The sequence below is a fragment of the Petromyzon marinus genome, chromosome 18 (genome assembly GCF_048934315.1).
Source record: "Petromyzon marinus isolate PM22_M1 ecotype Great Lakes invasive population chromosome 18, UKy_Petmar_22M1.pri1.0, whole genome shotgun sequence".
Classification (NCBI taxonomy): Eukaryota; Metazoa; Chordata; class Hyperoartia; order Petromyzontiformes; family Petromyzontidae; genus Petromyzon; species Petromyzon marinus.
This window is the reverse complement of record NC_133684.1, coordinates 4919442-4946052: the sequence shown is the minus strand read 5'-3', so window position 1 is coordinate 4946052 and position 26611 is coordinate 4919442. Positions and strand designations below refer to the sequence as shown.

At 45.3% G+C, this 26611-nt stretch overlaps 2 protein-coding genes and 1 long non-coding RNA gene across 4 annotated transcripts in view; 2 read left to right on the top strand and 1 right to left on the bottom strand.

Moving 5' to 3' along the window:
• Window positions 1-12116, top strand: part of INPP4A (inositol polyphosphate-4-phosphatase type I A) — a 69191-nt gene extending 57075 nt beyond the window's left edge. The window contains exon 25 of one of the 2 annotated variants that reach the window (XM_032956595.2): window positions 7281-12116. In XM_032956595.2, the coding sequence (XP_032812486.1) occupies window positions 7281-7413 (133 nt within the window). In that variant the 3' untranslated portion in view covers window positions 7414-12116. Of the gene's footprint in view, window positions 1-7005; window positions 7219-7280 lie in introns of those variants that run through there. The other variant, XM_032956597.2, reaches the window with a different exon arrangement.
• The window catches only part of LOC142925080 (uncharacterized), a 73424-nt gene that overhangs the window by 9139 nt on the left and 37674 nt on the right, over window positions 1-26611 (bottom strand). The window lies entirely within an intron of this gene.
• On the top strand, window positions 18017-26136 carry LOC116943601 (cyclin-I-like). The gene is made up of 7 exons (XM_032956586.2): window positions 18017-18197; window positions 21353-21503; window positions 22101-22235; window positions 22419-22493; window positions 22836-22976; window positions 23502-23720; window positions 24345-26136. Exons 2-7 carry the CDS (start codon window positions 21396-21398, stop codon window positions 24747-24749), a joined length of 1083 nt encoding a protein of 360 aa, XP_032812477.1. The 5' UTR covers window positions 18017-18197; window positions 21353-21395; the 3' UTR covers window positions 24750-26136.

The window sequence follows — 26611 nt, the reverse complement described above, 5'->3', positions numbered from 1 at the left end:
TGGATGGCAGCGTAATGAGCGGCAGTTGTGTGGCCATTTCGTGGCGTTGTCGTGTGGCCGATGCGTCAAGTTCGGCATTGGGAATCCTATGACGTTGGTAATCTGGAAGGGTGAGAGTTTACGGGTGGCGTATTTGTCCCGCACTCCAGACAAAGCCCCAAGTGTTTGCAATAACTGGGGGAGCAAATGTAAGCAGATGTGCGATTGTTTGGTACTTTATTGAATGTATAAGCGAGCCATGATTTGCGGATGCAGAGTGCTTCATCTCGGCTGCAGCTTGGTCTGTCACTTAAAGTTTGTGCAAATGAAGCAGGCTTCTGGCAGCTAAAGTTCTGATTATTGAACGGATTATATTTAGAAGTCCGTGCTTTTTGTTTTCCCATTGTGTGCCACTTTGAAGTGCAATATTGTGTATTTACCACGGAATGTGACAAGCATAAGCATTGAAGTGACACTTTGTACCAAGGAATCTTGATAGATAAATGCGTGTTGTCTAATTTGATTTGGTATTATTTTAGACCAATGGCTGGCGTGTTAACATTTATTAGGCATGTAATGATGCATCGATTCAGATTAAAATAGATCCTTATGCGCATGGCACATTAATCGAATCGTGTGTGTGAGAATCCATATTTTTTCTAATCTTTTTTCCAAGATATGACTGATAGTATGTATGAAGTTTATGGTCGAGAACCCTTTCCTAAACTCAGCTTATGTGATTGACAGTGGATAGATCGTGGTAGATGATAATATATTGTATGTCATTGGTTCCTGTGACTCGTGCAGTCACCAGACTGGGAAAAATTTTACAGATTCAAAAACAATCTAATCATAACTAAATCATCACCTCAAATTGCAACAGTGATTTGATGAACTGGCTGCAAATTACTCTTTGGTTCTATTGAGTAAAGTCACGTAGGTAAAAATAACAAAAATCACGACGTTTCGGCCACAACACAAGCGGCCTTCATCAGGTGAAGGGACGAAACTGTCTGGAGGACAGCGCTGGAGTGAAAAAAGCCACACTCAGAGAACGACCTTTAAGCTGTGTGAGAAGAAACAAAGCGCCTTGACAAAGGAATTAGCATATAATTTAGCATTGATACATTCACCGAGGCACCTAGTACAAATCAAACAGGAGAATTTAGCGAAACACAACCACGCTCAGACCGCGGACCTTTAAGCTGTGTGCGAGCAAACAAGGTGTCCTGAAGAAATTAGCATAAAAATTAGCATTTGATTGGCCGATTTTAGAAAAGAGGTGGTGTACGTGCCGGTGGACTTGCCGTTTGGCGCGGGGGAGGGGGGGGGAGTTTACCTATTGATGGTGTGAAAAGGGAATTTATAAGAGCTGCGAAAGTTTGGGGTACCACTACTTGAAAAAATATACTGTACCATTGAAATTAGTTTAATGTTTAGTTCGATTTAGAACATCTTTCCAATGGTTGCTTAATTTGAAACCATCTTCTCGGTTGAAATTGTGTCTGTGTTTGTAGATCTGAATTGCCTCGTGAACAAATCTCTGATAAAAACCCGTGGGTTTGCAAAGAACCTTGGTATCGGAGAAAATTACATCGTGATCACCCACAGCGTTGTAACAGTGATCAGCCACGGCAGAAGAATTCGTTTTGCCGTGTTTCAAATCTGATTTGTGCTCGCGAATTCGGTCAGAGACATGTCGCTTTGTCTCCCCGATATAACAATCACCGCAGGTACAACTAAATTTGTAAACCCCGGGGTACTATAAGTCAGGAATGACATCCTTCACGGATGGGATCAGATCACGAATTTTGTGTACTGTATTGAACCGGACCTGGATCTTGTGTTTGTTTAGAATTTTGGAAATCTTTTTAGTAACACCTGCTATATATGGTAGTGTGATGGTTTTGACCGGATTATCAAGTGGTTGTTTCTGTATGGAGGGAGAAACAGCTTGGCGGATGGTACGGTCAGAGTAACCATTCCTTTTGAGGGCCAGGTGTACATGTTTTAATGTACACCTGGCCCTCAAATTCGCGAGCACAAAATCAGATTTGAAACACGGCAAAACGAATTCTTCTGCCATGGCTGATCACTGTTACAACGCTGTGGGTGATCACGATATAATTTTCTCCGATACCAAGGTTCTTTGCAAACCCACGGGTTTTTTTATCACAGATTTGTTCACAAGGCAATTCAGATCTACAAGCACAGACAATTTCAACCGAGAAGATGGTTTCAAATTAAGCAACCATTGGAAAGATGTTCTAAATCGAACTAAACATTAAAATAATTTCAATGGTACAGTATATTTTTCCAAGTAGTGGTACCTCAAACTTTCGCAGCTCTTATAAATTCCCTTTTCACACCATCAATAGGTAAACTCCCCCTGCCCCCCCCCCCCCCCCCGCGCCAAACGGCAAGTCCACCGGCACGTACACCACCTCTTTTCTAAAATCGGCCAATCAAATGCTAATTTTTATGCTAATTTCTTTGTCAGGACACCTTGTTTGCTCGCACACAGCTTAAAGGTCCGCGGTCTGAGCGTGGTTGTGTTTCGCTAAATTCTCCTGTTTGATTTGTACTTGGTGCCTCGGTGAATGTATCAATGCTAAATTATATGCTAATTCCTTTGTCAAGGCGCTTTGTTTCTTCTCACACAGCTTAAAGGTCGTGATCTGAGCGTGGCTTTTTTCACTCCAGCGCTGTACTCCAGACAGTCTCGTCCCTTCACCTGATGAAGGCCGCTTGTGATGTGGCCGAAACGTCGTGATTTTTGTTGTAATTTTTTTTTACCTACGTGACTTTACCCAATAGAACCAAAGAGTATGGATCCTTGCAGTCACGAAAGCTTTAAATTTAGAATTGGCTGCAAATTGTTACATGCCTAATAATGACGTAGCCTACACTGGGAGTGTGAATCTTAGCGGGATGTTGTTGGTCAATGAAACACAAACTTAGGGATACTCCCATCCTTTAGCAGGTACACTAACCCTCATGTCACGCTCGCAGGTTCGAAGGCATTTCCCTCCCCCCCCCCCCCCCCCGAAAAGCAAAACGATAACGGGCAGTAGTTTGTTCTACCTCTCTCACCCTGCTGAAATAGCTTTTTGATGCAGTTTGCAGCACGGTGGCCTGCATGTTACGCCATCAGCTGTGACTCATTAAGGTCGCGCATTTCAAAGTCGCCGCTGCGTTACGGGTCATTGCGCTGGTGATGTGTGCGTGCGAGTAGCTGCGTGCAAATGTGCGCTTGTGAAATGTGAGGCTTGAATGTAGGTACCATAACATGTAATTATGAATACCATATGCTTTTTTGTTACATAAAGGGAATATCACGTGATGAAACACAAATGTGTGCCTCTTCATTTTTTTCGGATAGCTATGATTTTGATATTTTGGTGTAACATCCCGTCAAAAGCATCAGTTCGCAAAACGTGGAAGCCACAGTTTACGATGTTGCTTTTTATCCCAATTATGCAATAAATCCATTGAATAGTAGGCCCAAATTCCCACGAGAGGGGGCTCTCATGAGCTCCCTAGAGCCCCCGTCTAGTGGAGACCCTTCAACCAGGAGTGGCGCACCTCCGATGTTGGCGCCCGCCGTTCACGGTAAAATTAAATTGGATTTCAACCAATGGAGCTCTCTCTTAACCCGCTGCGTTGCCAAAAGGATGTGGTGTAAATTGCACGGGAAGCAATTGCCATTCTAATTGGAGGCTTTGTGCGCAATCGGAGAGAGCAACGCTTCTTTAACATACAAAAAAACTTGACTCGTAGTTTTCAGGTCGGCTCAGGGTAGCATTGAGCCAGAACTGTTGAGATCCTGAATCGCAATGTGGGTTTTGAAGCCCGCTTCTCATGCATCGTGAATAAGGTGTCAGCCCAGTCACCAGTGACTCTACAAAACCCATAAAAAAAAACACGTATTATTAAATTCGCGTTTATTTTTCTTATTTCGCTTTAAAATAAAACGTGGTCATCTCTTTAGCGGGGCACGTAAGAATGTGCAGTTTTCGTGTATATAACAGGTGACTTGAACGGATCTCAGGAGCAGTTGTCTGATTATTTTTCAGCTTTTGCAGGCCGATGGGATAATGCACCCATCTGAGAGAATTCTGAGTGGACTCTTCATCTGAGAACACAGTTGGAACAGAATTGTGGAAAAAGACAAAATGTTTCGTGATGCAAATTGTTGAGTCTCAGAGTTGACACTGAACATTTTTTATAATGTGCTAAAGTAGGAACGACTACTTTCATCTTCACCACTATGGTATTCACAGGGCCGGTTTAACCCATACACCTACTATAATCACCCAGGAATGTCTGCCCTTAATGCTCGTGACGTCACTCAACATCGACCAGCCCCCCTCATTAATATTCATGAGCAGGTGACTTCTCCAAATGGACACTCCCCTCGCCCCTCATTAAAAATCATGAGCGGATGACGTTACGCCACATCGAACAGCCCCCCTCATTAATAATCACGAGCAGGTGACGTCCTCCACATGGACCCCCCTCCATTAATAATCATGAGCATGTGACGTCACTCCCCATGGAACACCGTCCCCCCTCATTAATAATCTTGAGCAGGCGACATCATATTCTTAGTTTTTTCGGTAAAGTCACGTTGAAGAGAAACAACAAAATAACAAAATATATATAAAACAATAAAAAATTCTCACGACGTTTCGACCATAACTCAAACGGTCATCATCAGGTGTGTCGGTTTGCATAAATTTATTTTGAAAACGGCATATTTATTTATATATATAAAAATAACGTTTGCGTCACGCGCAACGATGGCAGTTTGCCAGGACTAGTCCATCTATTTTTTTGAAAAGAGGAGGGGGGAGACGAAATTTGTTTTTATGTATGCTGTCTGAAAGGCACTGTAAGCGTGAACAATCAATCAAGAACTGAAATGATTTATCAAATCTTTCCAATGATTGCTAAGATAGAATCCATCTTCTCGGTTGAAATTGTCTCTGTGTTTGTATATGTGGATAGCCTCATGAACGAATCTCTCATGGAAGCCAGATGGCTTACAAAGAACCTCCGTCTTGGAAAAGTCAATGGCATGTGAGCCTACTGAATTAGAACAATGATCTGCTACGGCCGAGGTGTTGGTCCTACCGTGTTTAAGGTCTGCTTTATGTTCACGAATGCGGTCCGAGATATGGCGTTTGGTTTCTCCAATGTAACTACTACCACAGAGGCAACTTAGTTTGTAGACACCAGGGTATTGTATGTCCGGAATCACATCTTTTACAGACGGAACCAGATCACGGATTTTATGTAATGTGTTGAAACGGACTTGGATCTTGTGTTTATTCAAGATTTTGGAGATCTTTTTTGTGATCCCAGCAATGTAGGGTAAAGTGATGGTTTTGAAAGGCTCCTCAAGAGGGTTCTTCTTCATGGTTTGAGTGATAGCTTTGCGGATTGTATAGTCGGAGTAACCATTAGCCCTAAGAGCTTGGTGTACGTGCTTGAGTTCACTGCTTATGTGTTCCTGGTCGGATATGCATTGGGCTCTATGATACAGAGTCTTGATGAGATAATTCTTCTGTGATGGATGGTGGTGGGAATCCGGTTTCAGATAAGCATCCGTATGGGTAGCTTTCCTGTAGACAGAGTGGCTCATTGAACCATCAGGTCTCTTTTTAATTAGGACATCCAAAAAAGGTATCTTGCCATCTATTTCGACTTCCATGGTAAATCTGATGGCTGGGTGTATGGAATTGATGTGGTCGAAGAATTTGTCTAGAGCAGGCCGGCCATGTGGCCAGATGACAAAAGTGTCATCCACGTACCTCTTCCATAAGGTTGGGCGCAGAGTGGCAGTCTGGATGGCGTCAGTCTCAAATTCCTCCATGAAAATGTTAGCTATAACTGGAGAAAGGGGGGAGCCCATTGGGGTGCCCTCAGTTTGTTTGTAGAAAGTTCCATTCCAAGTGAAGTATGTATTGGTTAAACAGTGTCTCACCAGGGGGGGTACCTCAGTGTTTAGTCCTTGATGAACCAAGTCTTCAATGATTGCAATGGTGTCAGGTACAGGAACCTTGGTGAATAAGGAAACTACATCAAAACTGACAAGCAGGTCGTCTGGGGACAGGGAAATACCCTTGATTGTTGATACCAGGTGAGTAGAATTTTGTACCGCAGAGGTGGTCTTTCCAGTGAAAGGACGCAGGATTTCAGACAAAAAACGAGCTAGTTTGTAGGTGGGGGAGCTGATAGTAGAGACTATGGGACGAAGAGGTGTATCAACTTTATGTATTTTTGGTAAGCCGTATAATCTTGGTGGCCTGGCAGCAGAAGGTTTCAACGAAAACTGTTTAGATTGATCAATTAATGCGGTTGAATCAGAAATTATTTTGTTGGTTTGTGTGACGAGGCTGTTCAGGCGACATCACTCTACATCGAACAGCCCCCCTCATTAATAATCATAAGGCGACGTCCTCCAAATGGACACCCCCCTACATTAATAATAATTAGCGGGTGACGTCACTCCACATGGGGGGGGGGGGGGCGAGGCTCCTCCTCCCCCCTCCTCGGCGTCAACTCACAACCCTCACTACAAAGGCAGAACCCTCTCGCCACGCGATGTGTGTCACATCAATGATGTAGCATCCAGTCATACCTGTACTTGTAATAACGCCTATTAAATAATAGCAGGGTATTCAGCTGCTCCTCTTCCATACCTATGACATACTATGGGACGGAGTTGTAGCACATGTGCATATGCAGGGACGACTTGAAGTTGACCTTTGCCTTTTGCAGAAAGGGCAGAGGAACATCTGTGTGACAGTTCAGGTGGTCATAACAGAGATAGCGCATGTACAATTCAATGGGGAATAGCTGGACTACCATACCCAGAGAACACCCAATCCATCATTCCATTAAGAATAAAAACTTCAACCACAACTTGACATCGTTTTGCAGCTGTCATTGCCAAAACGATTGCCGATTGCATTTCAATTCACTAATACGCACAACATCATTTATTGCGGTATTATTTAGTTATTATTTGGTGTAAATTATTTATTTCTCCTGCCATTATTTACTTTCGCAATTCATATATTTTTGCTCTTATTTTTTTTTCTCCCCCCCCCCCCCTTTCGTTTTCCCCGCATCCCTCCCGCTGTGCGTACGCGCGTCCGTGCCTGCGTGGCGGCGTGCGTGCGCACCACGCGACGGCCTGCGCGTGCGTGCGCGAGTCGTGTGTGTGTGTGGGCGCGTACGTGGGGCTGTGTGTGTGTGTGTGTGCGTGCACGCGTGTGTCCCCGTGTGTTCAGCGAGGGTTGCCGCCGAGAGAACACCATGAAGAACGTGGGCTGCCGCAAGTACGCCTTCAACTGCCTGCAGCTCGTCACCTTCCCCAGACATTACCGCCCGCCCGATGGCACCTTCGGCAAGGTGGACACCTGAAGCCAGTCCGGGCGCGGGTGCACAAAAACTGGCGTTCGCATGCATGCATGCATGCGCGGTGCACGGGCTGGGCATTGGGAAATATTGAGCGGGTTAGGTATCAAGGGAAGTCGAACTATCGTAGATCAATATGAAATACAAGTCTAAATTTTACATTGCCACAGTTCCTCCCCGCCTCTTTCTGTAAGGGGTCCATCAGCGAACATGTTAGATGATATGTTTAAATCGTAAAGTCGTGTTGAGGATGGTAATGTCATTAAAAGGTATTTTATTTAGACAGGAAAGCTTTATTGAGTTTCACGACTCTATCAGCAGGGTTCTGCCTTGGCATGTTTGTGTCCCAATTCCAATGTAATGAGTGTTTTGTGTGTCGGAGGAGATTGGAGTGGCTGCAGAAAACTCGCCATACAAGGGCATCACACTCCAAGGTGATCACTGACAGGTCCACAATCTCATGTGTCGTGCTGCTATCTCCTTGCCACCTTCAAATTTCAAGTAAAAGTTTATTTTGTTTAACCAGGTGAGAACTAAATATAACAGAACTTTCGTCGCATTTTCAAGAATAGTCCGGGTCACCAAATTGACAAAGCTGAAACAAACAACAAAGCATAGCAATGAAGTAAAGCAATAGGAACAAAAACACTATTATATATACATTGCACAAACCTTAAATCAACGTTAAAACAAAGCTAAATATAAAATTGCCTGCAGTGCCAATCAACTCGGGCAGATTACCTCCAGATCATAGCACAGTTGCCAAAGCTAAGCTGCAGAAACATTAAACGTATAGGTTGACTCCAGTACTAATATTTAAACAGACAATGCTATATATCCAAAGCAATTGCAAGTGGAGTTATAAAGAATCGAGAGTTTATCATCAAGTTGTGATTCAGATGGGAGAGAAAACGAGGACATTTGAAGCGACCTTGCCTCCTAGTGGGGCTGGATGTTTCTCAAATCCGCATGATCCAGAAATCCATACCTGCAAAGTGCTGACATCACAGCCGTATCTCACCACTCCCAGGGCAGTTGTGAAGTGTCCTTAGCATTTCATTCTACAGCATTTCCAAGGCAGCCCAGAGGTTTTAAATTCAATCGTTCCACTTGAGTTCTTAGGGTCTCTGGTAGGCTTGTAACAATTCACCACATCCACAAATCTATTCTCACAAATCAAGGTGCTGATACTATTCAAGAATCCATGTTTATTTTTCCCTTATGATTGGTGTATAATTTATAGTGGCTGTAGGGTTTCCATGAATCAATCGCATAGAGTATTACTCCAAATCTAGGCCTGACGACCCCTCCTCTGCTTTGCAATGATCAACTATCAGGTACGTGCAATATGTAGAGAGGTATAATTTGCATATGAATGGAAAAGATCAGAACTCAAACTGGAGGTCACGAGGACTGCAGTTAGAGAAACACTGGCGTAAAAAATATATACATGAATTGGAAATGATCAATTTTCAGACGCACAAATTGATGTGTATATTGGGAGCTCAAGAATTGATTGTCATCGATTAATTTTCCTTGGCAAGCCACGAATAATGTTACTACTGTGTAGGGTTTCATGGTTGTGCGGTATAGTTTTGCGACGTTTATTTCGGGTTGATGCCCAGCGTTTTACTCCATATACTGGGAGCTACTGCAGGAACTGAATTAAGCCACTCACTTTCTCCCTCGACTCTATGGATTTTCAGGCTGGCTCATTTCAGTGCATGAAGCACTGGAGCAAAACGTCACACGTCATGCTGAAGGGACACCCACAAACACATCCAGGGAGCTACTGTGATGCTAATTTCTGTGGACACCCCACGTATTAGCTACTAGCGGGAAGTTCCTGGCGTTTCCCCGGGCGAAAAAGATGTGGCGCCCTCCCGTGGCGGGGTCATTTATTACACCAGACGTGATTGTTAATACTTGTGCCGTTTGTAATGTGGCTGTTGTAAGTAGGAAGGCTGGTGTCATTTCAAATTTGAGTTCGACTTCTCTATCCCCCCCACATTCCTGAAAGAACACGCACTGTGAACATACTAATGGTACCACTTAATGTCACATAGGGCGCTTGCCACGTGTAGTTCTATTTTAAATGGCATTCAATTCCTCTGTTAGCTCTACATTAACACAGATTTTATATATAGTGATGTCACCGATTCGCACTTAAATTACGGTTCTGTTTTTTTAAATCATTACGGTATGCATTTTTACATGGTTTTCGTTACATTAAAATATACAACATGAAAACTGATCTGAGACGTACATTCAGTCAACAGATTACTTTATCTTAATTTTATGAACCGCAGTATGTTCTTACAGCACTTAAGTAATATTATTATGTTATTAGGGAAATCACGTTAGTCATGCATATCCACAGTTTAGATAATACCATGAGACATTGGTAGGCTTAAGGTGTTGGCGTTTAACATAAATACCAATTATATCCACATGTATGCCTACCTGCATGCATTCAAATTAGTTGTACATTGCTTACACAATAAATATTAATCTACAGTACTGTACTTACGGGGAGGGAGGGAGAATGCTAGATTTCTCTGATTTCCAAGCGGCCTCCGTGAATTTGGTGCGAATGGATGGGTTTTCACTATACGGCTGCCAACAGCAATCTACCAGTATTTTCACTGTTAGTAAAGGAAAGTGGAATTATGGTTAGTTTCAACACTGAAGTTCACGTTTGGGAGTGCTTGTAACTGCAGTAACGGCATATTTATTTCAGAGATGGATAATAAAACGCACGTTCAGTGAAACTGAGCCCTGTAATAGTTTTTCCCCCCATCAGCCTTATAAATCGTGTAGCTTTTATAAACCATATATTTAATATGTACATCACATGAAGGTTATGAATGAAAAGTGTACTTACTCATTACTGTAGAGTTGTAGTCTGTGGCTGTGTTTTCAGGTCCATGTGATGAAATATTTACTTCCGAGTCGCTCAATTGAGGCAATGTCAAATGGGCAATGAATGGTTGGATCTGATTTGCGTGCACGTGTCTTAGCGGAGCATTACTTCATATATCATTGTGTAAAATGAACGTGCTATTTAAGTATTTATTAGCAAACAGGGTTCTGTAGACTGTCCATATTCACGTAGAAAAAGAAGAAATATTTTTTAAAACAACGCAACAACTATCGTGTTTTTAAAGTAATTGGATTGTCGCTTTGTGTTTTTATTTGTCAAGTGGACCATCGCAGGAAGCTCATGTGCGCTTTGACTTAATGTCCACTGCCCTGCACTGATAAACTGCTGTATACCACACTCTTGTTCATTTCAGGGTTAATGTGTAACCAATAGTTAAACAATATGCGAGCTAATGTCAGACACGTCAGACACGTGCGTTTTTTTGTTATATTGTAGAGTTTAATTTCACTTTGTGCGGCCTTTACGTACCTCTTTGACAAGTCTGTAAACAATGCAAATATGATTTTAAAAATAACCCTGTAAGATATGTAGATTTAGCATTTCTCTTTGAATGCTTGAAGGCCATATTATGAATCAGAACTTTACTGAACCAAGAATGAAAGTGATCATTTGAATTTATCTGGCAATGCTACACAGGCACACGTACCCATGCATGTACGCCTAAAATATTTCAGGGTGCAGACGTGGGTGAGCACTCTGCGCACTTTACAGAAACATCACGCAAGTAGAGAGTTAAGCGTGCCGATAACACTGTTGTCAGATCTCGGAGTTTTTGGGATAAATTCTCCCTGACCTGTGATCACCAGTACGTGAATCTAACACAGGGTCTGTGGGCCAGATGAGGTATATATATTACATTTGAGATTCAAAGGCTTCCTTTTGAGGGACCTCTTAACAATGTTTATTTTGTCATTTAACATCTGCCTTAAGGATTCTATATTTTCTTGTTTTAAACTAATATATGTTTTTATTTCATTAGGTAAGGCCCACTGAGCTATATAGCTTTTTTTCAGCAGCGACCTGGCCACAAATGATAGCTCAACAATGTGGCGTTTGTGGAAATTTATAGCAGCCAGTCCACTCAACTGATGTTTCTAAATGTGGAGGGAAAAAACCGGAGGACCCGGAGAAAAATCCACGCCGACTCCAAAATATGCAGGCATCAGTTGTCGGGATCGAACCTACAGACTCCTGTATACCAGGCGAAGGAGTTAGCATCTCACCACCGATGCTACAGCATCATTCATTGTTGTACTGTTGAAGGTTATTCTATAGCCTGGCTCTGCACTTAGATTGTGAGAGCTGCTACCTTTCTGCATTTGTGAGCACATTCCTTAGTGAGATTTAGTAGCACCATTCCTCTCTTTACATGACAATTTACAGATAAAACGTGTCGATCTTAGCACAGTGCAATACGTTACTTCTGCTTTGCATTTATTTACATATGATTGATTTTAAAAAGATGTGCCATTGACATAAATAATGTGATGTTTATTTGTTTGATGGAGTTTGTTTTAATGTGCACCCAGCAACACGAGGAATAATCTTGCCGATTTTTTTAATGCTCCCAGGTCACTTTCCTGCCTAGTAGAAGGCAGCTGGTGGGTAACCCGGTTTAGCTTGCATGTCTATAATTGCACTTGCTTAAATGTCATTTGTGCTTGGTGTGCAATGCATCTGTAGTATGTTACCGAACAGCCCGAAAACTTAGATGTGACGCCATCGAAAGTCGATTGAAATAAAGTTCTGCCTCTTGTGCCCTGAATGGTTTAAGTGTGGACTGTGTCTGTGAAACGTGACCCCAACATTGAATCCGTTTTTAAAATCCCATCGTCGGTAAATTTTCCAGGTGTTTTCTCAGTGGGGGACGAAAAAGCCCTCCTGTACTTTTGAATAAATGCTAAGTATGATATCGACCATCTTTTGTCCATCCCCTTCTAGATTGAGGTCCTCCCACACACCGTTTTGGGCGTACAAGTTGGTGAAGGGGGGACACCCAGGGACCGTTTTAAATTCGCCACTCATGTTAGTTGTGGCTGGAAAATCAAACCTCGGGTCGTTAGGTTCGTCGTACAGTGGCTTTGAGCCACACACTGCCGCTGCCAATGATGCACCCATAATGATGACACTTTTGGTAAACAATTGTATATATGTACTGTATACAGTTTATAATTCTGAAAATTGTAAATAATTTAACTAAGTGGGGGTAACGTCACCACACGTTTGCCATGATAAATCCACTGCTTGATAAAGCTGCCCGCAATGCAACAATCCACCCAACACCTACAGCATTGACAAAAAAAAACTAATTATGGTAAATTTTGATTAAAATTTAGATTTAAAGCTTTCGTGACTGCAGTAATTCATATTCTTAGTTTTTTTCGGTAAAGTCACGTTGAAGAGAAACAACAAAATAATAAAATATATATAAAACAATAAAAATATAATTAGAATATAATTATGGTAAATTAATGTTCAAGTGCTCGATTGGATAAATAATGCACACAAATGGTGTGCTATGAAGTCACACCCTGCAGTTGATATGGACATGTTGGTGTAATTCAAATTACATGGTGAAATATGTTTTTAAACCTTCATTTTAAATTGCAATAACCTAACCTATGGACCAACATTAAACTTGGTATAAAACAGAGGTTCTATTTTAAGATTGCTTTCCAACTGTGAGGAGATGGGTAGAGAGAGAGGAAAGCACATTGTGGGGAGGTCAGGATGAGACTTGGTATAAAACAGAGGCTTTATTTAAAGATTGTTTCCCATCTGTAAGGAGATAGGTAGAGAGAGGGGGGGGAATCAAAATGTGGGGAGGTCAGGGAGAGATGGGACAAGGCGACAAGGTTTGTGTGGTGGAATTTGGGCAAGGCACCAGCATGGCTGTGACCTGGGGCGGAGCCAGGATTTGAACGCGGAGTTTATTAATAAGTTCGAAAGGCTGCCGCTCGAGCAGCCTGCAGGGCAGCACACAATGTGACAGCCTGCAGGGCAGCACACGAGGTGACAGCCTGCAGGGCAGCACACGAGGTGACAGCCTGCAGGGCAGCACACGAGGTGACAGCCTGCAGGGCAGCACACGAGGTGACAGCCTGCAGGGCAGCACACGAGGTGACAGCCTGCAGGGCAGCACACGAGGTGACAGCCTGCAGGGCAGCACACGAGGTGACAGCCTGCAGGGCAGCACACGAGGTGACAGCCTGCAGGGCAGCACACGAGGTGACAGCCTGCAGGGCAGCACACGAGGTGACAGCCTGCAGGGCAGCACACGAGGTGACAGCCTGCAGGGCAGCACACGAGGTGACAGCCTGCAGGGCAGCACACGAGGTGACAGCCTGCAGGGCAGCACACGAGGTGACAGCCTGCAGGGCAGCACACGAGGTGACAGCCTGCAGGGCAGCACACGAGGTGACAGCCTGCAGGGCAGCACACGAGGTGACAGCCTGCAGGGCAGCACACGAGGTGACAGCCTGCAGGGCAGCACACGAGGTGACAGCCTGCAGGGCAGCACACGAGGTGACAGCCTGCAGGGCAGCACACGAGGTGACAGCCTGCAGGGCAGCACACGAGGTGACAGCCTGCAGGGCAGCACACGAGGTGACAGCCTGCAGGGCAGCACACGAGGTGACAGCCTGCAGGGCAGCACACGAGGTGACAGCCTGCAGGGCAGCACACGAGGTGACAGCCTGCAGGGCAGCACACGAGGTGACAGCCTGCAGGGCAGCACACGAGGTGACAGCCTGCAGGGCAGCACACGAGGTGACAGCCTGCAGGGCAGCACACGAGGTGACAGCCTGCAGGGCAGCACACGAGGTGACAGCCTGCAGGGCAGCACACGAGGTGACAGCCTGCAGGGCAGCACACGAGGTGACAGCCTGCAGGGCAGCACACGAGGTGACAGCCTGCAGGGCAGCACACGAGGTGACAGCCTGCAGGGCAGCACACGAGGTGACAGCCTGCAGGGCAGCACACGAGGTGACAGCCTGCAGGGCAGCACACGAGGTGACAGCCTGCAGGGCAGCACACGAGGTGACAGCCTGCAGGGCAGCACACGAGGTGACAGCCTGCAGGGCAGCACACGAGGTGACAGCCTGCAGGGCAGCACACGAGGTGACAGCCTGCAGGGCAGCACACGAGGTGACAGCCTGCAGGGCAGCACACGAGGTGACAGCCTGCAGGGCAGCACACGAGGTGACAGCCTGCAGGGCAGCACACGAGGTGACAGCCTGCAGGGCAGCACACGAGGTGACAGCCTGCAGGGCAGCACACGAGGTGACAGCCTGCAGGGCAGCACACGAGGTGACAGCCTGCAGGGCAGCACACGAGGTGACAGCCTGCAGGGCAGCACACGAGGTGACAGCCTGCAGGGCAGCACACGAGGTGACAGCCTGCAGGGCAGCACACGAGGTGACAGCCTGCAGGGCAGCACACGAGGTGACAGCCTGCAGGGCAGCACACGAGGTGACAGCCTGCAGGGCAGCACACGAGGTGACAGCCTGCAGGGCAGCACACGAGGTGACAGCCTGCAGGGCAGCACACGAGGTGACAGCCTGCAGGGCAGCACACGAGGTGACAGCCTGCAGGGCAGCACACGAGGTGACAGCCTGCAGGGCAGCACACGAGGTGACAGCCTGCAGGGCAGCACACGAGGTGACAGCCTGCAGGGCAGCACACGAGGTGACAGCCTGCAGGGCAGCACACGAGGTGACAGCCTGCAGGGCAGCACACGAGGTGACAGCCTGCAGGGCAGCACACGAGGTGACAGCCTGCAGGGCAGCACACGAGGTGACAGCCTGCAGGGCAGCACACGAGGTGACAGCCTGCAGGGCAGCACACGAGGTGACAGCCTGCAGGGCAGCACACGAGGTGACAGCCTGCAGGGCAGCACACGAGGTGACAGCCTGCAGGGCAGCACACGAGGTGACAGCCTGCAGGGCAGCACACGAGGTGACAGCCTGCAGGGCAGCACACGAGGTGACAGCCTGCAGGGCAGCACACGAGGTGACAGCCTGCAGGGCAGCACACGAGGTGACAGCCTGCAGGGCAGCACACGAGGTGACAGCCTGCAGGGCAGCACACGAGGTGACAGCCTGCAGGGCAGCACACGAGGTGACAGCCTGCAGGGCAGCACACGAGGTGACAGCCTGCAGGGCAGCACACGAGGTGACAGCCTGCAGGGCAGCACACGAGGTGACAGCCTGCAGGGCAGCACACGAGGTGACAGCCTGCAGGGCAGCACACGAGGTGACAGCCTGCAGGGCAGCACACGAGGTGACAGCCTGCAGGGCAGCACACGAGGTGACAGCCTGCAGGGCAGCGCACGAGGCGACAGCCTGCAGGGCAGCGCACGAGGCGACAGCCTGCAGGGCAGCGCACGAGGCGACAGCCTGCAGGGCAGCGCACGAGGCGACAGCCTGCAGGGCAGCGCACGAGGCGACAGCCTGCAGGGCAGCGCACGAGGCGACAGCCTGCAGGGCAGCGCACGAGGTGACAGCCTGCAGGGCAGCGCACGAGGTGACAGCCTGCAGGGCAGCGCACGAGGTGGCAGCCTGCAGGGCAGCGCACGAGGTGGCAGCCTGCAGGGCAGCGCACGAGGTGGCAACCTGCAGGGCAGTACGTGGTGGCAACCTGCAGGGCAGCACACGAGGTGGCAGCCTGCAGGACAACACACGAGGTGGCAGCCTGCAGCATTTTGCAGCAGCCGGATATCCGATTACCGACTTTCCCAAAATTCCAGGGGGCTCCGCCCCTGGCTGTGACCAACACAAACTGGTCGTGGAGGTAAATGGACAAGCCTGCAAACACTTCACGGGCATGCCCCCCACAAGCCTCGCTGCCATCTGTCCAATTGCACAGAACAACCCCACGACCAGTGTGCGTCAGTCTCGCACGTCAGCTGCCCTCCTAACGTCATCGTTACCGTCAGCCATTGTCTATCCACTGCTCGATTAAGGCCTTCTCCAATGCTTCCCAACTTGAGTGAGTCGCATGTCAATAGAAACACTGGATGGTGATGATGACGATCACGTTGATGCCACCACTTCAATTAAACAATACAAATTCACGCGCGGTCCCTTTTGCCCCCCTTCACGACTCTTGCTTTTAAAGATTCTTAGCCAAAATAAATAGCAATCGAGTACAATAAATTACAGTATATGCAAACCGCCAGCAATTAACATTGTCATTAATGCAGGGGAGCGTGCATTAAAAGAAAGCATGCAAACGTGGAGTTTTTTGTTGTTAAACGTTTCATTTACACGTGACTTTAACATTGTAAGGGAAACAACGTGAGGAGCATTGTGGGAATAACTGGAAGGCATCGTCTTGTTGGGGATTGTGACAATGTTTGTACCGACATTGGGGGGAACATTGTGGATGATACAGCATGCTTGCCACGAGTGGGTGGTGTGAGGCAAGAGTGATGGGGGCAGCGAGAGGGAACATTTAATTTGTGTTGGTTTCAGTTTCATTTATTTTGTATAGCCCCTGTGAGCCATTCGGCTCTTGAATCGGGTGCAACCGCAACAAACACAAAAACATTAACAAGAAAAACATCTTAAAGTGACTATGTGTGACTGTGCAAACAGGAAAATACAGGAAAAAAACCCAGCGAAATATTCCTGAAAAAAGCAGCGTACACCAAACGCTGTGTAAAAATCCCAGTGGGATGCAAGTCAAACAACAACAACAACCACAACACAAATAAGATTAAAGCCATCAGTCCGAGTGCACGTTATGAGGGGGCATTGTGAGGTACCAAAGGAGCAGCAGATTTGAGGAAGCATTTTAAAGGGGACTGAGGGAAACGTTGCGATGTAACAGTGAGGGAATATTGTGAAGTGGACAGTGTGAGAGAATATAAATATTTTTAAGAAGGTAAGGGAACTGAGAGAAAGTAACAGGGCATCGCGAGGAAACATTACGACGGGATATTGAAGGGAGCGAAATAGACGTCTGATGATGGAACAGTAAAAAAAGGGAACGTTGTGAGAGGATCGGGAGGGAAAATTCGTGAACAGCAGTGAGGGGGGAACATTTTTGTTTTATTACATTGGACGGGGATATATGAGGGAAACATTGTGCGGGAACTGTAACGGTGACACAAGTGAGGGAACTTTATAAAGGAACATTTTAGGGTGCGATGTAAAGAGGTGCATTGTGAATGATCCATTGTAAGGGGCACAGTGCATTGTTTCTGCGCGAGAAAGCGGTTAGGGTTTAGTGTTTTAAGGTTTCTTTGTTCTTTTGAAATTTGCGCCAAAAATCACCATGACGTCACGTCCTGCCAACGTTGCTCGTTTTTTACAAGCCAAGTTTTTTTTCAGCCCGTGTCCATCAAATTAATTGGCAGACGTGGAGAGAAGGTGAAGCGTTGTTGTTGGGAAAAAAATAAGGTATCTTTATATATACTGTAAATAACGTCTGTTTTTAAAACGTCATGGTCGCGAGTAAGGCGGTCCGGATTTGACGTTCCTCAAAAAAATAATCCCCTCGAACATAACCGTATTTGAACAATTTATTTCGTCACAAATCCCACAATTACGCGCATATATTAACTTATTCGTTTTAAGAGGCGATAATATCTAGAAATAGCGCACATATTGAATCAAATTACATATATTTCAGGGTCGCCCTGCGCGGAGGGATATGAACGGGCGGAGGGTTAGGTCCAGTGGGGGGAGGTTCCCTTGGGTCAGTCCCGACTCGACGGAGCTGGGGGCTCGTTCGGTTTTATTTTTTATTCCTTTTATTGTTGATTTTAAACCATTAAAATGGGTGATTTCTAAGTTTACAATAAGTCCTTCGTGCGGTACAGGTCCCTCGTCTGTGCGGAGAGGTGAGTGCCGGGCATGACATCGTCGCAAAGTGTCGCTGCTTCTCCTCGTCGTTAAAATGTTATTTTTAAACGTTATACAATATTACATTTGCTCTCGGTGTCGGTGTACTCACGAAGTAAAGTGGCGTTCGACTAACCAGCTAGCTACCCGTGCTTATTGTAACATTCGTGCAATCATCTGTCAAGAGGCATAAAGAGTCTTGTGTTGACGCCTGGGCTGGTGCTGTATGCACAATAGGGGTAAATTAAATTAAGATAAAACATTGCAAGGTTTATAGTTCACCTAATGCACAATATTGTTACTCATATAGAGTATTACCAACACCGAGGCAATCTATACAAGCACACTACTGAATACAAATCTACAGTTACACTATAGCATATAGAAAATGGCACACAATAGGGGCAAGTGACTGTGGTTATAGTTTATATTACTGTACGTCTATATATTATTGTTAAAATATGTATGATAGGGGCAGATAGTCTATTTATATGTACGTTTTCCTGTGTCACAACAATTGTTTATTTACAACTGTTACGAACACAAACACACCATACAGGCACACGTTACTGTGTAGCAGTATTGTATAAAATTACAATAATGTGTAAAATATAAACTGGGGGCCTGTGACATTGTGTTTATAAAAACCACAGTAAAACAGTTGTCATTTATAAATCCTGAAAAGGTGTTCGATGTACGACACAAACAGGCGTTGCTATGTATGTACCCCGGTTTATAGCGAGCGGTGTAGGTGGGTGGGGTGAGGGGTACCACCGGTCTCTCACCTCGGCCACCTGAGTTCGATTCCTGTCCACGGCTCGAACATCAGTGGCGAAGTGATATCCCCGATCCGGCCCTGGGCTATCATCCTCCCTTCGTCAAACCCGCACGGAACAGCGTAGTGTGAAGTATGGACAAACTACCTCCCCCCCCCGGCCCCTTCCCATCCAGGAGTGGATTGACAAAGGCCGTACTTTTAATGCCTACGTGGATACCCGTGCGATCCCTATACCCAATCCCAGAATGCACAATGTGGGCCACTTTCAGTAATGTGTTTAGACTGTGTCTTGTAGTTGTTGACGTGGGATCTGTTAGACTATACTTCCACCGCGCTGGTTGGTTCATGAAGACATAAATCGTCTACCCTCTGCTGACCACAGTTGTTAAAGTACCGTACATGCTTTTGTTCGTATCGTAAACGTTGTGCACAGTGTTTTGGCATGTTCAGTATAGTAGTGCATGAGTAACTACTACTATTGTCCACGCTTCGTATTGCGGGGCCTTGCCTTTATTACAATGCTGGTAAGTGACACGGAGGGTGTATGCGCGTCATCTGCTGTAGGGTGTATTTTCTTCCATTGCATCGGTACTAAAAGGCATGATGACGTGCGACGCAAGTGTTCATTTTTTAGTGTGCGTACGCAAATATTTTCGTAATTCTCCCGTGTTACGAAGCGCCTGAAAAAGGGCGTACATGACGGGGAGTTGCGATTGCCCCCTTACGTCCGTCACCCCCTGATCAGTACCCCAACCTTATAGACCAAATTCAGACCTTATTGCTCACCCCGTGCCTGTTTCAATCTCAACGTTCATCCTATAAGTCCCATCACAAGGGAGAAACACAGACAATCACGACTGGTAATCACCGCTACTACATTCACCACTAGTACACTCGCCATTTGCACACTAACCACTAGTAAACTCGCCACTACGCTCACCACTAGTACACTCACCATGACATACCTGTCAACCCCGTATCAGTGCCCTACCTTATTACAGACCAAATTTATACCGTAAATCGAAAGATCATCCCGTGCCCTTATAAATCTCACCTTTCATCCGACAAAGTCCCATCGCAAGGGAGAAACACAAAAAAAACAGTTTTTTATCCGTATTGAAACGGCTGTACGCCTTATGGACCTCAAAACTAAATTTTCCTGTACAAGAATACGGATAACCCTTATGGGTTGATAGCTGTGCGTCTCTCAGGAGTGACCTAAATGCGGTTTCCCCCGCTCGTTATGTCGTGACGCGAGGCGCTCTTTGCCACGGCTATTTTTACCTAGACAAACGTTTCGAGACTCGCGTAGCAACGCCCCTGAACGATCGATGTAGCGAGCCAGTGGGGTTGGTGGGGGGGGTTGAAGAGTTTGGTTCCAAGTTCAGGGACCAGAGTGGCCTGGTGTTGTGACGCAACCCGTGGTATGCAAAACGGGGTTAAACTCGGTCGCTTAGCCTGTGCCAATGTGTCTCACGTATTGCATTTCACTGTGTAGGTGTACCGTAAAGCGTGTTTCACATCTGCGTGCCAAGGGCATAATAGATGGCAAAAAGTCACTATCCTTCCAGATTTTTTTTTATCCAATCGTCTTGGGTTTCAGTTGATAACATATTAAGGGGGCACCACTCCATTAAATTTTGTATAGGTAGGTGTTAAGGGTTCATGGTTGGGGGTTGGGGTTTATGGTGTGGGTTAGAGATGGTGGTACTTTAAACTGCCTTTTCAGGAGTTTCCTGCATTGAATATTCCCATCAATTCACGTTTGATGGGAGAAAACCCATAGCTACGAGGGGAAAACAATCACAAGCTCCACACAGATGGATTAAAAAAAATGTTTTATACTCCCATCCCAGCACAACAAACGGCGATATCTACACATGCTATGTATAAATACACAATTATGTTTATAGGACATACTAACACTGCTGCATGGTATGTATATGTAATCTGTGAAATACGTATGCAGTGTATGCATACGTATTTTTGCCTGTAATCTAGATCAGTGGCAAAGGGTTGGTTGAGCACAGATTTTTTTAAACTCCCAATCCCACCAATGCAGCAAACGTTTTGAGAATCGGTGAAGCTCTCCTGGGTTAGTAAATAGCAGAATAAATATGTTGTGGTGGCATTGTTGGAAGTGTTGGCCTCTTCAAAATCATGTACAGTTTGGTCTATATCAAAGTGTATATTTCACATCAGGTTTTAAGTACCATATATTTTTTATATACCCACTACAGATCTAAAGACATTAGCTAATGGATCCACATGCACTTTGGACATTCAAACACGAAAAGGTAACGTTATCTGTACATTAATATACATGAGTATGACATTGCCTAGTAACACTGAGTGCGCTATTTGTGTCCCTCGCAGGTAGCTTTGTCTGGTTGGAAGGAACGCCTGGATTGGAGTCGCCATGCCAGGGGTGCTTGGTGCACAGAGGCTGATGGATCTTTTGGACGATGCCTTGGCCAAAGAGACCAAGGCAGGGCTCAATCGCCTCCTGCAGATTCCTTCCAACCAGGTTCAGTCTTGATGCCTTTCGATTTGTGCTGCACACCAAGACAAAGAGCATATTTAGGACATAACCCTGCGCCCTGACGCAGCTTTAAATCAATCTTTCATATGTCCCTAGATTGCGCGTGACAGGTGTTGCCGATTGATTTATAATGGAATGTAATTTAATTGGCAGCTGCTTCTGGCTGTGGGCTCTGGAGCCTAAAAAAAAATTGGTGACAGATGTGGTCATTCAGCCATGCACCGAAAGTTCCTCTTACGTGCTGAGTGCGTCATTGCGACTCACTTCACCATGTGGAACCAAAGTTGGGCTGGGAAACTTAGTGCATTTTTTCTGTCATTGCATGTTTGTAAGTTTGACTCACTCATTGCACAGTAACATTGTACACTTGTTATGAGTGTCCGAGATTTCTAGAATAATACAACAGGTAAAAGTGGAGCTTAATTGAAATTAATAACTTTGTTTTAATGCTCAATACAATAATTTTATTATATCACCTTCTCAAAACATGTATTGTACTATTTTTTAAAATTCGCTGTTAATGGGTTGTAATGAAGTGGGAGGCATTGATTGTTAACGGACCATGTTTTTTGGCTGGTGCAGGATGAGGCTATCTCTCCAGCACAGAGAGACGAGGTTGTGCGCTGGCTCGCACAGCTTAATGGAACTTTCCGCTTCTACCCCGAGACTCTGGCGCTGGCCGTCAGTACCCTCGACCGCTTCCTTTCCATCGTCAAGGTAAGCGAGCCAGTTCCAACACATGCTGATGATAAAAATGTGATTTTGTAAATTTGTTTAGAGTTGATTGACTTTAACACAATTAAAATACAACTTTTCAGTGCAATAATAATGTCAGTGTATGTGTGCATTCATGATAAGTGTGTTATGTAACGCACTAATAAAACTTTACTGTGTCTACAGGCTCGACCAAAGTACCTCCGCTGCATGGCTGTTTCTTGTTTCTTCCTGGCTGCCAAGCTCTCAGAGGAGCCAGAGGTAAGCTCACTAATCACCAGGCAACTGTGCCTGTGCTTGTGCCATTGCAGATTTTTTCCAGAGCCATTACTGCACTCAAACACCTTGGTGTAAACAAGTCAGCTGAAAAAGGCACATTTTTCTGGGTCACAAACTGGGGAAAAGAAAACTGAACCGTGACTTCCTCATTCGTATTAAACTTAAAAAATAGATCTCAACCACATTGTAGTTTTGCACCATTGAATGTTCCAAAACAACACAGCGTGAAGGATGAAAAATACACCAGCAATAGGAACAACTTTAAGAGGCTTAGCGCCGGTGGGTTGCATGTGGCGTTACAAGAGGCCCGGACGCGCTTTGCAGGCGGTGCCGATGGTGAAGGACCTGGCTCGCGAGAGCGAGTGCGGCTGCTCGCCGCGCGAGATCCTGCGCATGGAGAGGCTGGTGCTGGACAAGCTGGGCTGGGACTTGCGGGTCGTCACCGCTCTCGACTTCCTGCACATTGTAAGATGTCGCCTGGTGATGCTGCCAAAACATGCCCGCTGTCTGAAGTGGACTCGACAGAGCTGCCTGGGCAGACACAGGGCCCGGGGGTATAGTCGTGTGTGGAGTGAAGATGATGATAAACACGGCTGAAGCAGTGAAACCAGCAACTTTCAACCATGCATTCCAACACACCTACAACTACTGCCTGGGGAATTTTTAAAGATCACTGAAATTCCCCTAAATGCACACTAAGCTTGGTAGACTGTATTCTTTAAATTACCAATGTTCAGTTCTTGTTTATTAACCTACACATGGCTATGAATGTTTACTTTAACAAAAAGATTACTCATTAAGTCAATACTAAAATTGATGAGTTCAACTGCTGAAGACTACAATCACTTCATGATAGTTTAAACAGCTCATTAAAATAGGGTTAATGTGCCCTGACTTGTTATCACGAGTGTTCATATTCCAGGCCACCTCACTTGTGTTCACTAACAGAAGCCCATCATGTTAACAATGCTCTCGTGCACTTAATTTCAGTTCCAAGCGCTGGTGTGTTGCGGGCGGGAGCATTCCCTCTCGGCACACGAACTGAGTCGTTTGACGAACCTGCTGTGCCGCTGCCTGACATGCGGACACCTGCTGGCCACAGCTCGTCGGCCCGCCACTCTCGCCTTGGCTGTGCTCAGTCTGGAGCTGCAACGCAGTGGCTCGCCTGGCTGGTTGGCAATCACTGCTCAGATCCAACGTAAAGCTGAGGTGAGCCGTTCACCCAGCAACATTTGCACAATCACTGTCACACTCAAGCTGAAATCCAGCTCCCACTCCTGACCCATTACATTTGTGACTTAATGGCTGTACTGTGGCCCTGCCCTACTTAAATACTTTGAGTTTAATGTACAAATCCTTTGTCAATATGCTGCTAGATGAAGGCCTCCCCACATTGTTGAGGTTTTACTTGACCATGCTGGTCAGTGTAGGTTGGTAAAAAGGAGGCCCAGGACTGTCAGATATCACTCCCAACTTATGTCGTGGCTGGGAATAAAATAGGGATTGCCAGGTCAATAGCCGTTTCTGCACTCTGCTATAATGAGTTTCGAAAATTAGGCCAGTTTTTCTGGACAGCGAGAACATCCGTAATGCCACTCTATGCTATTGATATTAAAATATATTGCTCTTGGTTTGCAGGTGAGGTTATAAACCCTGTTTTATATTAGCACAGCTTCATCACTTTATTAAGTTTCATCTGAAAAAAATAATTTAAGTATCCCAATGTATTCCAAAGCTTTACTACGAATAATTGTTCACAGCAAAATACTAACAGACCAATTTATTTTCTGATAATGTTTCCCTCCCCCACCTCATTTGACATTGCGATTACAGATTGAAGTTCAGGATCTGGTGCAGTGTGGGGAGGAGGTGCACCGCTTTCTGTCCACACCACCTTGCCCAAAGCAGCAGCAGCAGCAGAAGTGGATGAGCGGGGAGAATGCTGTGTACGTGTTTGCGCCTCAGGCATGCAAGCCACGACCAAGCCTTTCCCATGTCAGCAAGCCAGTGCCGTCACCGCGCAGCCCCCTCTTGTCCGACAGCTCTCCCCTGTCCTCCCCCGAGCCTGTGAAGGTCACAGTTATTGGGCACCCTTACCCCTCTAAGCCCATCCCTGTGCCGAATTGGAGGGCTGAGGAAACCGACGCCGACTACTGTGATTCCATTAAAAGCCTGTACGGGGAGGAAGGGGAGTGGGGTTCCCCATGCCCACCACTGCAACCACCCATGTCTTTATGAAGGCATTGTGCATGTGCAGGGAGAAGTGTGCCAGAAAGGAGTGAGCGAGTATGCCAACCGTGTGCGCGTTTATTTTTTTGTTCAAGAGATTTGTTAGTTACCTGTGATAACATAATGAAGGGGCATGGATATGTTTAACATTTAAGGAGCCTTTACAGCTGCACATCTCAAGTCCGTCCAAACGTTGTGCAAGCAGGTTTATGCTTCGTTTATATCGTTGACCACCAAAATTTCTTCACGATACAAGCTATTATTTATACTTTGAAAGTTCCTTAAGTTCATGTTACACTTAAAATTAAGAGAATGTTATTTTAATTTCATTTCCAACAGTATTTAACATCATTTGTGCTTAATTTGATGACACGCATATGGAGGTTTAAAATTGGGGTCCGTTCTAGAACCTGAACTCGTGTTGCATCCTTTGAGAATGCAGTTTTGAAATTAACATTTTCCTATTGCTGAATTTAGTCTTAGTTTAGGCTGCCACATTATTTTGAACTTTAGCTTGTGGAATAAACAAAGTGAAAATTAAGTTACATTTCACTTCCAAGGCTGTTGTTGCTGTGAAAATTTTATCATTTTAAACTATTGCCACTTAAAAATCAGTGGGTAAGAAAATTTTTCAAAGCTTTTGCTGGAAAAAAAAGTGCGCACTTCTTCATACTTATTGCTCTTCAGTCTGTTACTCAAAATGTAGTCTAATGTACTGTAATGTTGACATTTTCTCTCTGGCGCTTAACAAGTGCAATGCACAAAAAAAATTCCTAAAAACTTGAATAAAAAAAGTTGTGTAAAGTATTTTTGTATGTTTTCCTGTTTTTGGATTTTGTTAGTGTTGATATAAATGTATTGCCACGTGAGCCTTTAACATGAGCTGAAATGTTGGTGTGCTTGGGCACAAAATACATTTCCTATGAAATATATCTGTTATGCATTTACATATTTTAAAATAATGTTAATTGCTTAACATTTGAAAGTGCTGAAATATGATATTCAAGTGAAAAAAGCAAGAACATTTGAAAACCACGATCTGGGTGCAGATGTGTCGTGTATGAACATAATGCAGTACTTAATCTTAAGTTGCTTAACCACATTCAGTTCTCCATTTAGTGGTGATCTGCTTATAACATTCTGTAAATGGCAGCTAAGCACACTTTATGACGGCGCTTTGATCATGTCAGATTTGTAAAGTATGCCTTTATAAAAGATTTAAGTAACTCTTACACTAGAAATGTATTATGTGCTGTATATTTGTATAATTTTACCTTATTTTATGTCGATGCTGTACTGTGCTTTACATGGCATGTCTGCATACTAGGCAGTGTTGATGCAGCCTACTTTGCCAAGGTGCCATTGTCTCCAAAAAAATAAATGTTGCTCAAGCGTATGTTATCAACGTGTCTTTTTTCCCCAGTCGATACTTTTGGCATTTTTTTTTTACCACGAATGTGGGGTCTGCACCTTCCTGTTCACTCATTCTTGTCCTTGGCCACTCCACAGGCTTTCACATCCTGGTTCATTACTTTTTAGAACTGCCTCTTTGGTCTCTGCCCCGCTGCTTAATTTTCCATCACCTTTCCGATGTGGTTGTCCTCTTGCAACACTTCCTAGCCATCAGTCAACTTTCAGCTCGTCTTACATGGATACCACTCGTCTTCCTCAGCACTTCATTTCTGACCTGTCCCTTATATCCATGTCAAGTTTTCTGTGGTGCTCGGGACTTTAGAATCAAACAGACCAGTATGTCAATAGTCATTCATTTTATAAATTCCCATTCAAGTCAGAATCTTCCTGTGTCATTACTCTACAGGTTTGTCCATTTCAGCCATGCCTTTGAAGCAGTCTTAGTTTGATATACAAGT

What these genes read in the sequence shown, in the direction of transcription:
- LOC116943601 (XM_032956586.2), top strand. Translation starts at nt 21,396, where the DNA reads ATGCCAGGGGTGCTTGGTGCACAGAGGCTGATGGATCTTTTGGACGAT. An exon ending in GCTTCCTTTCCATCGTCAAG is followed by an intron (nt 22,236 to 22,418) that starts GTAAGCGAGCCA and finishes CTGTGTCTACAG; the next exon opens with GCTCGACCAAAGTACCTCCG. An exon ending in CTCTCGACTTCCTGCACATT is followed by an intron (nt 22,977 to 23,501) that starts GTAAGATGTCGC and finishes ACTTAATTTCAG; the next exon opens with TTCCAAGCGCTGGTGTGTTG.